Below are 16192 nucleotides of genomic sequence, written 5' to 3' on the forward strand. Positions count from 1 at the left end.
TTTATTCCCTGTTGTTTGTGAGTCATCTGCATTAAAGTGAACCAGCTCCTTGAGGGCTCTTTGCTCTGATTTGTTTGTTGGTTTGACTTCTCCTCCATCAAAGAAATGACTTCTGGTGTATAAATGATTAAGAAACGAATGGTGTAACATTTTATAGCCATAAAATGTACGAACAGCTGTTTCATAGAATTAAGCATTTATGCAGATGCATTTTTTATCAGTATTATTTGCTCCAATTAGTCTTTTTAACACTTTTGTTGCATGAGATTTTTGTTGATTGAAAATATTCTGCAGCCATCTTTACAGACAACTTTCTGCCAGCTGAAATCAACGTGGTTTTGAGGGTATATCTGCACCTAATGTGCAAAATGATAGACAGCAACAGGCCTAAAAAGCCCTTTCTTGTTAATATTTTGGATTTTTCCATTGCATAAACTCATTTTCCACCTGGACATAAAAATCTGGGCTGACCTGACATGGATCGGTCCAACGTCTTCAAAGGTTTTATGTGTAAAATATTCATCAAATGGCAGGAGGGGTTTTGACCTGGCACAGGCTTCCTCACGTTGAAGGTCAGAAAACATTGTAAAAGGTTAAGATATAACCGTTTTTCCAACTATAAAATGCGGCTGAAATGAGACATAGCTTCTTCGAGAATTTTAACAAAACCATCAAGATCGTAAGTGTATTTTTTTTTTTTTATGTTGAAGGCCTTTTCCTAAAGAGGACACCCAGATAATCCTCTCAGCTGCTTTTACAGTGTGATTCACCACTGTTTTCATTTTAGTGCCAGACAGTCGTGTATCTGGCCCGGCCACTCTCAGCAGGGGAGAGGAAGGGATAGGGTGACAGAGTGATATCCATACGAATCATAATAATAAACTGGGGTGTTGGGGTATAAATAAGAGACTCAGTCATTTTTTATTAATTCCATCAGAGTTTTTCTGGTCATTTTGTTTGTTTACTGCTTAGTTGCTCGTTGGCTGAATTTTGTTGCGCTGCGTCTTGCTATCTTACTTTGTGCCCCCCCCCCCTGCAGCCTGCTCACAGCAGGAGGAGATTTTGAAGCCTCCCTCCTACTGTGAGCTCCCCCTCGCAGGAAGAGTCCATCTCGACAACTTGCCAAGTGTGGAGACTTGTTTTTATCTTCAACACAAACCTGTTGACAATTTGTCACTGGGGTGAGATGGCTTATTCCACTAACAGATAACCTGAAATAAGCAACATTCAGCGATGTTTTCTTTATTTGGACGTGTGAAACTCTGTATAAATGTTTGCTTTTTTTCATCGTGTGTTCTCATCTTCAGCTTTTGAAATATTATGAAATAAAAGTGCATGTCTCTCTTTCAAGGAACCTAACCCGAACGATTTGTCTCGTGGAGACCTTCCAGAAACCGGTAGAAGATTAAGACCCTGCTGCTAATGACCCAGCCAGCTCCTCTCCACAAAGTCACTAAATGTACACAAAGTCTTTTGCACTAAAGTGTGTGTTCTGCACAGCTGGAGTTGTCTGGCTAACGTCTTCTACGAAACATTAAGAACATTGAAAATAAAGACCTATTTTCAGTGCGGCTTTAAAATGCGCAGCCTCCTGCAGTGTGCTGGTGTTTGTAATCTTTAATGTTTAACTCAGCATATGACATGAGGGCAGGACCCTCCGATTAGCTATCACAGACTTAAATGGCTCGTTATATGAGGTGATAACTCATTAACAGACCACATGTTCTGTTTATAGAAATTCATTAAACATGTACAGTCGTGTGAAAAAGAAACTGCAACCTCTTTCAGTTTTAAAGTATTGCATATCAGAACTTTAAGAAGTCATCTGGTCCTTATAAGGTCTTCAGATCTGGCGAATGCATCCTCAGATGAACAACAACACTTGACATATTGTTGTTTAACATGAGTTATGTAGCCAGAACCGAAGCAAACTGCAGAGGCAGTGTGTGACAAACTGAGAACGCTTGATGATTTAATGTCTTGGAGAACCTCCTTCAGCCGCAGTAACATGAAGCACTTGTTTTCTGTGTGACGTTATCAGTGTCTCACATTGTTGAGGTGGAATTTTGGCCCCTATTGAGGTTTGCAGGAATTCATTTATGCACAGCTCTCTTAAGGGTCCCACCACAGCATTTAAATAAGGCCGAGGTCGAGACTTTAACCATTCTGTTCCTTCTCTTTCCTTCTTTTCTGACGTTCTGTTGTAGATTTGCTGCTGTGTTTGGGATATTTCTTCATGCAACAGATGGCCTCACATTTGACTCTAGAATGGACTCAATGACTGCAAAGGTTCCAAGCCCAAATCATCCCTCCTCCACCACTGTGCTTGGCATTTGTCTTTGGTCTTGTTTGGTCATTCTCTCGTTTTTCTGTCGTGAACTTTACGACAGAACCGTTTAACATTTAACGCGTTAACTGAGGCCTGTCTGACGTGTGGCTCTGGGTGAAAATACCAGTATCCCTGTGTGTGAGAGCTCTATTCAAGGTAAAGAATGACCTGAACTCTGGATGAAGGGAGGCATGGTTTCAGCAGCATCTAGGAACAAAAAACAACCAATCACTGTCACAGACTATCACTTTCTTAACATAGTACGTGATGACATGAGTGACAGCAATTTGAAGTTTTCTATCTCTGATATACAGCTGCTGGAAATGACCTTATGACCCGTCGATGGGCAGCAGCAGTTGCTTCTCTGAGATCCTTGCTGATGGGTTTCCTTATTGGCTTTATGTGAACACATAACTGAATGTTCCAGACCAAACCTCTGCTTTAATAGAGGTGCTCACACTCAATTAATCAAGTGCATTTAATCAGCGTACCTGGTTACTGAGAGCCTCTTAATTTGCTTCTTTTGCTACTCAGGTTGAATGTACAAGCTATTGAAACTTACTATTTTAATACACTGATTCAGCATTTTGGCTTTCCTTTGTTAAATAATCTCACTTGGTAATGTGATGCTGTTTATCTGAGGTTGTTTTCACCTCATTTTAAGACGAGATGATGCTTGTTCTGTCCTATTATGTGAAATTATTGAGGAGAACGTACTTTCTTTTTCACATGACTCACAGCATCACAACACAAAACTTCAGAAATGTTTTAAAATTGGATGTGTTTGAATCTAATTTCAGCCGCTTGTTTAAAGACGAGTCTCTAGCATGTAGCCTGTCTATTGTATAAAATACATTTAAACCAAACTTTAGTATTGTTTAAAATGGAAATCCTCAGTTTCCTGTTAGCTTAGCACACGTTAGCCTAGCTAATTAAAAGAATTGGGTGAATTTATGAATATGAGATGACTTCTTGGATAAACTATTTATGTGCCATCTGCATCTCTAGATGTGTGATGATCCTGTGGAATTAAACTAATATATCCAAAGATTTATTTATGGCAGTACCACAGCTGTAATGCTGCAGTAAGACTCCCATTAGTCCTCATCTATGTCTTTTATATGTCGCAACAGTGGCCTGGCCATTAAAAATCGAGTACACAACCTTGTGACCCAGGAGTGTAAACACGGACACACACACCCACACATTACCTCTGTATTTACAGAACATGGATGAGTCCAGTTGGCGTGAAGCCCTGGAGCTGTGTGTGTGAGATGCAGCCTCGAGTAAGGGCTTCTGCGCTCCAGCCCCAAATAAAGACATGGACTGGCGCGCTGTTGTCATCAGCTGTCCTCCTGGTGTCAGGGCCAGGAAGATAAGTGTTTTTCTGTGACTGGTGTTTAGGAAAGCCTTCAAGAGGACAAAGTGCTGCGAAATGTTTGCATGATGTTGTCCTGAGATACGCTCATGGAACAAGCTCTGGAAAATTAATTTGTCTTGCCTAATGTGGCATCAATTCAGGGAGAAGAAACTGTGCATCCTGTCAGCATTTCAAGATGTTTAAAAACTCTGCTATCTGACTCCAAATCTCTGCCTGAGACTTCAGGCTGCGTTTATTCTCATGTCCTTTCAAGTTGTTGGTGATGCTGCTGTGAAATCAAACCCTGGTGAACTGACAGTATCCATGGTAACAGGATGAGATGACGATCAGTTGACACTAAAGTTGTTAAAAATGCTCCTTTTTTAGCCAATACTAACAGTGACTGATCAGCCAACTACTTTGGTTTAAAATATCCCAACATGCTGAGAGATCGTGGTAAACACATTCTGGTTATGTTGATGATACCCAGACTTATTTTCCGTCAGCCTCACTCCATTCTGCTGTCGTTGTGGTTGCATTTAAACCCGAAACGTTACGATGAAACTCTCTCACCAACTGGTTGGATTTAGCTGATAATTTCAGTAAACGATCAAAACTGAGCTGTTCAAAACAGCCAAACGAGCTATATCTTTCAACTGAGGCCTACGGAGCTAAACTGTTGTGAAAGGAGTTTTATGCAAATAAAAACAATGTACAAATAAAGCTGCACAGTTTGTAAAAATATTAGCAACAGACTTTGTTTTGCTAAGAATATGATTATCTGATTTAAACTGGTCTGATTGGTCATTAAGCCATCACTGACAGTGGAGTGTGTGTGTGTGTGTGTGTGTGTGTGTGGGGGGGGGGGGGCTTTACTGATGAGGATTTAATTAGACTTTAGCACTTGGCAGGATGATTCATGTTTTCATTTATTATAGGAAGATAACAATAACATTCTGAATGTCTTAGTAACTTTGCACAATTATTTCCTAATGGCCCCATCTACATACTTATTACAACAAGTAATCGGTCATGCATGGATTTCTCAGCTGCAGCAGCATCTCTGCTGCGTCCCTCAGCCAATTCTTCACTTATTTCCCAGAGGAGCTACATCCCGACCAGGTTACTGCCGATTTATCCCTCCTAATGGGGAAGGCTGGCCCAGTAATCACACATCTTCATGAAACATATTTGCATTTGCAATGAAGCTGCAATAAACATAATAATTTTTTGTCCATTGCTGTTGGTTCTTGCACCCCAGGACCCGGGTTTCACCACAAATCTGCGAAAAAACTCGCTTCAAATGCTCCCACAGTTTAGTGTTGGTTAAAAACATTCATATTTTTGTATATAAGCAGATGGGTGTGTATATGTGTGTATAGGTGTATGTATATGTGAATATGTATATATGTATGTGTACATATGTATATGTGTGTGTATGTAGTACTTTCATCTCTCTGAGGAAATATAACTATAATTATTATTTCATGTTGTCAGAAAGGATATTGGAAACTGAAAATAATGTGATAAATTACTACTGGAAAAGGGGTATGATTATATAAGTTATACTTCATCATACTCCTTTTCAGACTCATAATCACCGATGTGATGTGTCTTCAAGAAATTTATTTATAATTTATTATGTACTTTGTGTTTGCTTTGCACTGACCGGTGAAATGTTTTGTCTGAAATAAATTACTATCATCATCATCATCATCAAAAGTGTTAACTTGCAGAAACAATAAGAAAACGATAAAGGTTAACATGGCACCTGCTCGGCATCGGTCTGGTTCGCAGTCTGACGTGCAGTTTGTGCCTTTTGTGAAGATGAAGTTTGGTTAAAGTCAGTTGAAGATAGACAGATGTTGATATGGTCTGTGGTGTCAGAGACTGAGATGGGAATCACAACTATGTGATCGTGGTGGTTTCAAAACATTAGCGTTAATAAACTCAAGAGGTTCTACAGTCGACTCTGTCAGCATGTTTCAGTTCCCTGTGGGAAGGCAGAGAATATCTGCACCATGTCTGATACTTTACCAGATGACATAATTCAGCTGGAGTATTATAGCAGCGGGCACAGAGCTTGTTGCTGCCATGCTTGTACAGCTGTCTCAGCAGACAAACAAGACGTCGAGCTGTCTGTGTTTTGGGTTTATTTCAAGTTGGTTGAGTGTGTTGATCACAGAACCTTACAATCCTCAGCATTAGCAGGTTGTGGCTGACACCACAACTCAGGTCAGGGTCAAATCAAAGCTTATCTTCCTCAGCAGCTGAGCTGATTTCTTTTGTTCAGTTCAGAGATGCTCTTGATTGAAGACATATCACACTGCTTTAAAAGCAAAGCCAATTCATTCAGAAGGGTGTTATTGGCTTCTGGCAGAAGATAATTCAAATGTTTTGCATCTTACAGAGACCTCAAAAAAATTTGATTTAGGACACGATGGAGTTTGATTGTTTTTAAATCCTGCCTGTCAGATCAGCTGGGATTCATTTTGGTGGTGGGACAGATTTACACCTGGAATAACATTGCAGATACAGTAACAGCTGGTAGGACAGAGGGCCAACTGTACTCCATAATTCAAAGATTTACCTCTAGCTTTTCCCCAAATTCACATCACAGCATGTCAGCTATTTTCTCTCTCTGAACATTGTGTCCTCTATAATGCTGAAGCAAAAGGAATTAACACTGAGATTGAATTTTTCAGTGTTTAGTAAACAAGAATCATTTTAAAATTCCTTTTGGTACCGTCTGATCTTTTATTCACAATATAAACAGCTCAAATGATTCTTTTAATACTTCATCCTTGTGCTTTTTTCATTTCTCTATTTTTCTTGTGCTTTTCTTCCCACTTTATGAACTGACGTCAATGTTCTATTTCCCTTAACAAACTGCATCGAGCTGTGAACTTTGACACCAATCGCTTTGTTGCTGTCAGATGCTGAAGATGGTTTCCCGTCTCCTTGGCTGCTTCCAGCTCTGTTTTACCTTTACTGCCCGGAGGCCAGTGCAGAACGTGTGGTTCTCACGAGTTCCTGCTGCTGCTGCTGCTGCTGCTGCTGCTGCTGGACAGCTTTTAATATGCTTTTAATTTCACTTTCTGCTTAAGAAGTAGATAAAAATATGAATAAATCACACAAAACTTTTCAAATCCCTAAAGTTCATCAGATTCCATTTTTTTTTTTGTCTTTAATCAAACCTAAGAAAGACAAACATCCTTCACAGTCATTCCGTAATATTTTGAAGTCAGCAGAACAAATGTCTTAGTATAATCTGCTTGGGGGATATCCTTCAAACATCTGTATAGACTTAACATGTGACCAGGATTGGGCGGCTGCACTTCCAAGTTAGGTCAAGTAGGTGGAGCGTGCGTCGTCCAAATTATTGCAGATTCTCTTCCTCACTTTTTTTCAGCTTCATGTATTTATTTTCTTTTGTTTTCTGAGACAACTTACTTCTAAATATTTAAATACCAAAATAAGGATCCTTTAAGGGAAGCATGCGCCATTCAACATCAACATCTCCACTGACACTTCATTTTAACGCATCATCAGTCATTTTGAGCACCATTTCCCTTTAATTCACTTTTAAAAATCTTATTCTCGTTGCTTCTTTTGACAATCTGCGGTACTCATTAATATGCAAACCTTCAGCGATGCTTGAGATTAATAACACACATCTATCTGATCTTCAGATCACGTGGCGCCCGGCGACTTTTCCCCCACACGGTTGATGAAAGACCAGATGTGGCGACGGCCTCAGAAAATCCTTCATCTGCCACAAAGTAATAGCAATAATAACGACAAAAAAATTAAGTGCAAAGAAATGAAATCACTAAGCTGGGTTGACAAGCATTACATTTTCAGGTAGGCACAAAGTCAGAGAAATAAGCCTTCACATAACACCGGTATGACCAACCATTCTGAAAGAGATTCACTCATTAAGGCGTACCCAATGGTGTTTTAAGACATTATCAAATATGTAAGAGCTGCAGCTGAAATAGCTCAATGCTAGAATGTTAACACCACCTACAGTTACAGGATGTTTCAGGTATCTTTTTATGCTATATTGCAGTTGTTGGTTGTCTACAAACAAAGTGAAGTTTCTAACCTTCCTTTTTCACATCTTTATGTTTTCCCTCTAGTTCAAACAGCTACAAGAAAGTCCACATTTGAATGATTAATAAGTTACATTTTTATACATACACATACAGAGGGGAACTTGGAAGTTGCATGGCACATTCTCATGCTCGGCCAACCTCCTACAATCTAAATAAATATACAAGACACAGTAAAACAGGTCCTCTCACACCAAAGACTCCCTGTTTGAATCATGAGGCCTTTAGATGTTGAGATGAAACAAGAGCCTGCGGTTAACACTAGTCTGCAGACCCAACGCGCTAACACGGAACAGTTCAGCTGTACATACAGTATCCTCACATACTGATAAAGGTTAGATTCATAATTTAATCTGTATATACCGTATCTTAATATGCTGGTACCAGGTATTCACAGTGAGTCTAAAAGAAAGTGACAGGAGGAAGTTTGTACACGAGGCGACAGAGTCTGAGTGACGTTTGGCATCCCTTTGCACGTAGGTTCAGAGTTTGTTGTTGGTGATTAGTTTGTGGTCAGCTGTGTTTGATTTCAGTCGGAGATGCAGGAGAGCTGCCCAGACTTTTTTTTTTTACGTTGGCACTGAGGAGAAGCAGTCCGACTCCTCTGCCCGACTCCTCCGTCACCGGCGCCGTCAGTGGCGGACAAACAGAGGTGAGTTAAGGTGGTGTCGATATCAAGTAAGACGTAACCCGGGCAGGCTAAGTGGAGTACAGCATGTGCCATGACCAGTGTCGACTTTACAAAAAGAAAAGTGCAAGAATGACATAGAAACACGCACACAAACACACGCCAGGGTGGAATGGTATGATGTCATCTGCCACTCTGAACCCTAAATAGTCACTGTAGACATCCGCCAAACACAAAAAACACTTTTCAGTAAGATAGTCTGTATTTCACCATCAGTCGAAGGTGCTTTATTCACTAAAGCTATTTTGCCAGCTGAAAATATAACAAAAAAAACCCAAAAAGCTGCCTTTTGGCATTCTGCGGTTCAGGCCAGCAGGAGGAGATCTTCTACAGTACGGCTGCTACAATAGTGAGGTTAGAAGATAACAGCTGCAGGCAGTCGTGGAAGGAAGCTCGAGCAGTTCTTTCCTGCCAGAGTCTGTGTCTTCAGGAGAGGTAAAACCCTTGTCAGTATACTTTTTGTACTGTTTTTCAGACATACTTTAAGAAAGACCAAGCAGTTTGTTTGTTGACCCCCTTTTTTTTTGTTCCAGTTTAGGTCCTTTTTCTGTGTTTTTTAAATTGTTTCTCCCTAAAAACAAAATGTATCGAAAACAGTATTACAGTATTAGGACGGCAGATTATGATGTCCTTAACATAACAAACCTTGCTCTGAGGCAAGTCAGCTGGCATCGTTGCATCTTCTGGAGTAGAAGGCTGCCTACAGGCTTGTAGTTTTCATATATATTTTTTTTCTTTTGTGTTTTATATCCAGACCGTCCAAACTATCAGTGTCAGGCAGAATCACACCCAGACATTACAACTACATGTCTGGCAGAGAGGATAGTGATACTAACTGTTCTCATATATTATTGGTGACACTGTATATATGTACACTTTTGGTAATTTGGATAAGACACCAACAAACATGCTATACAGTGTCCTACTCAGCCGAGCTCGTCAAGTATTTGAAGCAAGGAACAGGCGCACTCACATCCACGCACACACACACAGACACACCAGAAGAAGCAACACAGCAGCCTGTGCTGGTCAGCGTCTAAAATGTCTTCATGGGGTTTCGGATAATGTCTTTTTTTTAGGATCTGATTTGCATACTCCTTCACCAGCAGGCGGGTCCGCGCTTCTGGACAGAGGCGACTGTAAAGTTGTGCGTTCACTTTTGCAGCTATACATGAACACAAAGAAGTATGTTGAGCGAAGAAGCACGTGGTAGGATTTGCATCAGTTTGTGTTTTGTGTGTGCAGCGGTGAAGCTAACAGGGCTTGTTGACGTTGCACAGCAGCTCGGTGACTTTGATGAGGCGGGCCACTGTGCTCTGCGACTCCTCCTGCAGCCGCTGGTTGTTCTGCCTGAGGCTCTGGACCTCGGCCTGGAGCACTGCCTTGTCCTCTTTCTCCTGAAAGACATCGGCACACAACAAAACAAAAGCTGTCGCTCAGATGGCTGTGGCAGGGACGGGAGGAGGGCGACAGGTACAGTGCTGGCTTTAAGGAAACGTGTGGATGCAGGTAAACACAGAGCGTGAAAGGAGACAACTCGAGTGCAGACACGCACGGCACACAGCAGCCAGGAAGAATAACCTCACCATCCAAAACTGCACAGAAACACTTGCTGAACTGATCATTTGTTAGACAGAATAGATTTGTTTTGTTCCAGTAATTTATCGGGTGAAAACAACCAAACATTTGCCGATTTTTACTGTTGCATATTGTTTATTGAAATCAGTGCTTTAAGGGCTGCTGATGAGATGAGCAAGCACCTTATCACTTACAATGAGTACAGGGCTGCAACTAATGATTATTTTCGAGATTGAACAGTCTGATGCTTATTTTTCATCGATAACATGTCAAAACTAACGGTAACATAATGACAAGTTCCCAGAGTCCAAGGAGATATCTTCAGGATGAACTCTTTTTGTTATAAAACTGACAAACACAGCAAACCTTCACACTGTTGGACCATTTCCTTAAAAAAAAGTTGGGACACTGTGTAAAAAGTAAAGTAAAAACAGAATGCAGTGACATGCAAAACATTTGAACTCGAATTGTAAATAACACAAAGATTAAATTGTGAAATGTTCAAACTGATTGTATTGAAAACGTGACGCTCAATTTCACTTTAATGCCACCGAGTTTAAAAAGAATTTGGAGCTACGGTACCTCTGGCTCAGCAGTTCGGACCCCTTTTTGTTCTATTTTTCCATTCAATAATGAACCGAATGTGTTCAGTATGTGGCAGGTTTAAATGTCAGGCGGGCCTGTTTAGCACCAGCACTCTTACAGGATGTGGTTTGGCAGCGTTAAAGATGACAACGAATGTCGCCCCAGGACCTCTTCACATCGTTAAGCATCAACGGTGCCTTCACAGATGTTCAAGAGACACATTCCACATGTAATAACTCCTCCACACACCATCACAGATGATAGTTTGTTAACTGTGTGCTTGTGACAGGTCGAATCGTCTTTTAGCCAAGACACATTCTCCATGATTTAAAAACACAGCTTAGCATTTGATTAGTCAGACCTCGGTTAACCCACTTAGTAGAACCATGTTCCATCAAACTGGAAAGTCTTTCGCCGCCCTTATTTTAATTTTTTTAAACAAGTTTCTGGCATCAAAATCAAATTGCGCATTTATATTTTTCAAGACACAAAGATTTGATGTGTTGTTTTCGTAGTGTATCTTTTCATTTACACTCTACACAGCATCCTAACTTTTCTCTGTAAACAGATTTGTAAATGAATAACCGATTGTCAAAAATCATTGACTAATTTGCCGTCAATCAACATAGTTTCAAGCTCTAAGCGTTTCCTTTCATTAGCATTGTGAGTTCAGAACTGATTGATTAGAAAAATATCCATTAGATTAATCAATAGTGAAAATAGTTATAGTTGCAGTCCTAATCAAGGACTTCAGAATAGAAAAATGTGGGAGAAATATCATGCTTTGTACATACACAGACATACACAGAGACAGTACTGGCCAAAAAAAAATGAAAGAAAAAGAAATCAACACAAGGTCCACTTGTCTGGAGTTAACGGAGTGGCTGAATCAGCTGAGCGAGGCCATGAAATACGTTTGAAATCTCTGGAAAAGCAAGTGGACTTTGTGTTGAGAATTGTGTTTTTCGTAAGGCAGCTGAGTTCCATGTTCAAAAGAAGTGTTCATCACATACAGTACTCTGCGGCATCAACGGGGAAGAGAAACGAAGCAACACAGACTCACGTTTGGTGGAAATGTGCAAAGAAAAGTAGAGATAACAGCATCGAAGTTCTCATAAATACATGAAAAATAATGATAGAATATTCCCAAAAAAATCTGAAAATGTTTCTGTACACAAAATCATAAATAAATAAATGCCTTTTAAAGTGTTTTTGTTATTACATTTCTACAGTGAGTCATCAGTGACAGGAAGTGGTTGCATGGATGGCAGGATTTGTAAGCACACAGCGGCTCAGCAAATACAAATCTTCTTGCTCCATCGACCAAAGCTGAGCAAAGTAAATAGTTTTTCCTACCTGCTGACTCTCTAGTGGAGCTCAACGAAAATATTATCACAGAGAATAACATTCACGGAAGTCAAAGCACCTTTTGCAGGTCATCCTGCAGCTTCTTCAGCATGGCCTCCAGCTGCGACACCTTCTCTTCTAGGTGGCCTGGAGAGTCACTGCAGCAGAGAGAAGCAGTGACACCACGTCAAAAAGCAGTCGCAGAATTGTGCAGGCTGTAATCAGCAAATGCATTCCGAGCCATTAAATCAACAAACGCATTCTGGAGGAGGAGGAAGTTCTCTCCTCTTGTCATAACACCTCCAGCTCCAACAGAGTGAGTTAAGTTTTCAATTTGTATGATTGGTGGCGGAGCTGTCTGAGCTCCAGACTTTGTCCTTGCAACCGTTGATCAAGCACATCTCACCCTGAGATCAATTTACAGTAACCACTATGTTCGATGAGCAAAGCCAGTCTGAGTGAATGCAGTTATAAATAATGACTCCACCCTGCAGAGTGGGGGAAATGTGGTATCCTGGCTGTCTAAAATAGCACGGCGTTGTTTTAAAAGGATTCAATAGTTTCATGGCAAACTGCAGGGTGGTCTTTAAACTAGGGCTGGGCGAGTTTACTTGTTATTATCGCGTTAACTCATTAATTATTTAACGCCGATAAATATTTTATCGCGCATTAACGCAGGTTTTATTTTTTCAAATTTTCTTTTAAAAATGTATTATTTTTTTATTTTTTATTTTTTTTGGGGGGCCTTTAATGGATAGAAAAGTTCAGAGAGACAGGAAGCAGGGGGCAGAGAGAGGGGGAACGACACACAGCACAGGGCCGTCCGATGCGGGACTCGAAACGGGGCCAGCTGCAGCGAGGACTCTTGTACGTGGGGCGCCTGCTCAACCACCCTTGTTTTATTATTTATTTTATTATTGTAAAAGTCTGTTGCTCACAGGCTTTTATTTTGTAAAAGTCTGTTGCTGTCTGCTGTGGAACCGGAAAAGAAAGTAATCGGCGGATCCACCAAACATGGAGAAGGGTGCAGAACTTTAACTCGGCCATTTTCATTTTAAAGTTCTTCCAGACGGCGGAGTCGACAGAACCAAAGTCATCTGTAAACACTGCCAAGTTGAATTGTCTTCTCAGCGTAGTAGTTCCAGTCTAAAATATCACTTAAAGGCAAAATACACAACTGATAGCAGCAAGTCATTCAAGTAAACAGACAGTGGAGCGAGGCTTCTACATAAAAACTACAGAAAGATGCTGATGTTAAAAGTGTGTTTGCACAACAAATGTTATGGCACTTTCATTCATATGGCAGCACATTTAAAATAAAACTAAATGCTAAAAGCTATACACTACTTCTGGATTCCTTTTTAGGATTCTGCGTACAAATGCGATTAATCGCGATTAATCAGGGAAATCATGTGATTAATTAGATTCAAATTTTATTCGTTGCACAGCCCTACTTTAAACCTTACAGTTATACGGTTGTGACACCTGTTCTTATTCCTGAATAAGCTGTCAATTTCTTTAGATATTTGTTCAAACTTGCTAGTTCAGGTTCAGAAACAGACGCTAAAAGATGATAATTGATTCCTTTTGGTGTCATTAGCTGGTGTTAATCCCACTTAGTGATCAGACCTTTACATTTCACAGGTGGACATAAAGTACGTTGGGGTTGTAATGACTGGAGACCAAAAAATGAGCCTCGCATTGGTTTTATTGGATTTTGCACGAGTTTGGAAGAGCAAAACAAGGCAACCAAAGGGCTAGGAAGAGTATCAGAGAAAAAAATAAAAAAGGTTTGGAGCTGCTTTACAAAAAGATGGCCATTAGAGTGAGTCAGGCACGCCACTAAATCAGCAAGACGCCTCTCTTTATGGGGGAGAAAGGCCAGCACTCTGATTCAAACAGTTGGATGTAGTTAAGCAACTCAGAGAGTAAAGGAGAGGGTTTAACAGAGTGGAGAAAGGCACAAAGTAAAGCGAGAGCTGTTAAACTGCTTTATCTGGTATACTTTATAGCAACCCACCTCTCCTTTGAGTCTTTCAGCTTGCCGTCGGTCTGGTCGGCTCCTGCTTGAGAGGAATCTTTGCGATCTATGGGACAACATTATCATCACTTAAAGCAGAAACAGGCGTTCATCACAGTTAAAAGACGGAGGACATATATTCAGAGGAGAACACACTACTTTTTTTCCATAAATACACCACATATCCAGAAGCATGGAGACTCCTAAATACGTCATTCTGAATGAGTCATGGCTGTTAATCAGCTGCTGTAACAGCCTCCTCTTCTATTCTGCTCAGAGATTGCAGGGATTTGCTGTCACTCAGCTTTAATTAGGCCAGATATCAATACTAGAGCTGGCTTAAAGTCATTTTTTTAGCAAAGGTGCTGGATGGGGCTGCATTGGGGCATTTTTTAAGCTGAAAAAAGTGAGAGCTCTTCCCACACTGCAGCAAAATCGCTGAGAGCTCCACAGCCTTTCACAGATGAGGCTAAGACATTACTTTGTGCAACTACTCCACCACAATTTAGATTTAGATTTACTCACCCTCTCGTGACAAAGCCTCCAGGATGCTGCGGCAAGCTGTCGCCAGGTCAGCGATGGACTGCCACTCCTCCTCAGTCGAATCTGTGGTCTCCGAGAGAACTATGAGGAAAAAGGTTGGGATTTAACACTCAGCCGTACACTGCAAGCTGTATCTCAGTGTACTGGCAGCAACATGGGAGATCAGTAGGACTGTAGCAAGCTGCTATGTTCCCTCTGATCCTGCAGCAACAAAGAGTCCCCACTGGGGGGTGCTACTGTGTCGGCAGTGGACATATTCAGGGTTAGATTGTGCACCAAAACACAGGAAATGTCATCATGTTTCTGCTTCGCCCGCTTTTTTTCGTTTCAAACTTTTTTTTTCTTCTTTGTTGCTAGTTTAGATCAAATTCATGAAATAATTCAACTAAAACCCAGAAGATGAAAATGCGAGCACTGAGTCTTATTTTTTTTTCATGTTTTTATAAATTAAAATTAAATTTAAAAATGATTATTGAAAATCTAACGAAATAGATCAGTTGTTGCAACACTTATCAAAGCCTTAAAGCTTGTGATTCTGTTGAAAAAGGTTGCCAGTGTTTGGTAAAAGTCCCGCAGACTTCACATGAAGGATTACAATGCAAAACAATCAGAGGCTTCAGCAGCCGCCCCCACAAAAATCAGAGGAATCTGATGAGAGGATGAGCCAGTGTGCTCTTATGGTGGTTAAACGATGAGCCTCATAGTCTCAGTGGAGGCAGAGCAGATGGTGGAAGAGGGGTTCCTTGATTTGGGGCTGCCTAAAACTCCACCCCTCCCACTACCCATCTGTCCCCCTTTTATCCCAGCCCTGGCAGGGGGTGGCAGCAGAGCAGGGGTGATATTAGATTAGAGGAAAAAGGGGCAGCGTGCATAAAAGAGGGGGAACAAAGGAGATGCAGTGGGGACAAGAGGGATAATGAAGAGAGAGGTTTAAGGCAGGAAAAATCTGGAAAAAAGGAGTTTGTTCAAATTAGGCAGAGATGATTTGCAAACATGTGTAAAGACTCCATTCAGGCATCATGTCGTGAGTCCATGATCAGGGTCATATTTTAAATTTTCATCCCTTATACAATTTATTCAGTTTAACATAAATATTTAACATTAAAACTGCAAACCTGTGTGTTAATCTGTATCTTCCTATCTGAAATGAGGAAGTACTTACTCTTGGTGATGGAGTTATGAAGACTTAGGGCTCGCGAGTTTCTTTCAGCCCGGTCCACACTTGACAACCGGGAGAATGAGAGAGAGGAATCACTTGCTGACGCTTTGTCATCACCAAACTCAGCGGCCATGAACTAAAGACACCACAGAGGAAGAGATGAGGGGGTAAACAACACTGTAAGAAAGGAGATGGAGCGTTGGAGTAAAGCTGCTAAGAAGCCTTTCTTTCTTAAGTTTGTCACCTGCTCATCCTCTAGGGGAACCTTGGGCTTGACAGCCAAGATCAGATCAGGTGTGGCGTCCCTCAGTTCCCCAATGTTCTCGTAGATGTGGCGTCCCACCTTCTCTCCCACATTGTCATACACGTGCCTGTCAACGAGGCAGGGAGGGGAAAAAAACCGCAAAACATCTTTTTATGCAATCCAGGGGTTTAAAATAAACAAGTAATCTCCAGGTTGGCTTAGAT

At 40.9% G+C, this 16192-nt stretch overlaps 1 protein-coding gene across 8 annotated transcripts in view; it reads right to left on the reverse strand.

The window, feature by feature from the left end:
- Positions 1-6830: 6830 nt before the first annotated feature.
- Positions 6831-16192, reverse strand: part of sipa1 (signal-induced proliferation-associated 1) — a 39255-nt gene continuing 29893 nt past the window's right edge. For 7 of the 8 annotated variants that reach the window (XM_075487817.1, XM_075487814.1, XM_075487819.1 and 4 more), the window contains 6 exons: positions 15969-16095; positions 15728-15860; positions 14548-14646; positions 14023-14089; positions 12082-12160; positions 6831-9889 (listed from right to left, as the gene is read on the reverse strand). In XM_075487817.1, the coding sequence (XP_075343932.1) occupies positions 9746-9889; positions 12082-12160; positions 14023-14089; positions 14548-14646; positions 15728-15860; positions 15969-16095 (649 nt within the window). In that variant the 3' untranslated portion in view covers positions 6831-9745. Of the gene's footprint in view, positions 9890-12011; positions 12161-14022; positions 14090-14547; positions 14647-15727; positions 15861-15968; positions 16096-16192 lie in introns of all 8 variants that reach the window. The other variant, XR_012773321.1, reaches the window with a different exon arrangement.

The sequence above is a fragment of the Odontesthes bonariensis genome, chromosome 16 (assembly GCF_027942865.1).
Source record: "Odontesthes bonariensis isolate fOdoBon6 chromosome 16, fOdoBon6.hap1, whole genome shotgun sequence".
Lineage (NCBI taxonomy): Eukaryota > Metazoa > Chordata > Actinopteri > Atheriniformes > Atherinopsidae > Odontesthes > Odontesthes bonariensis.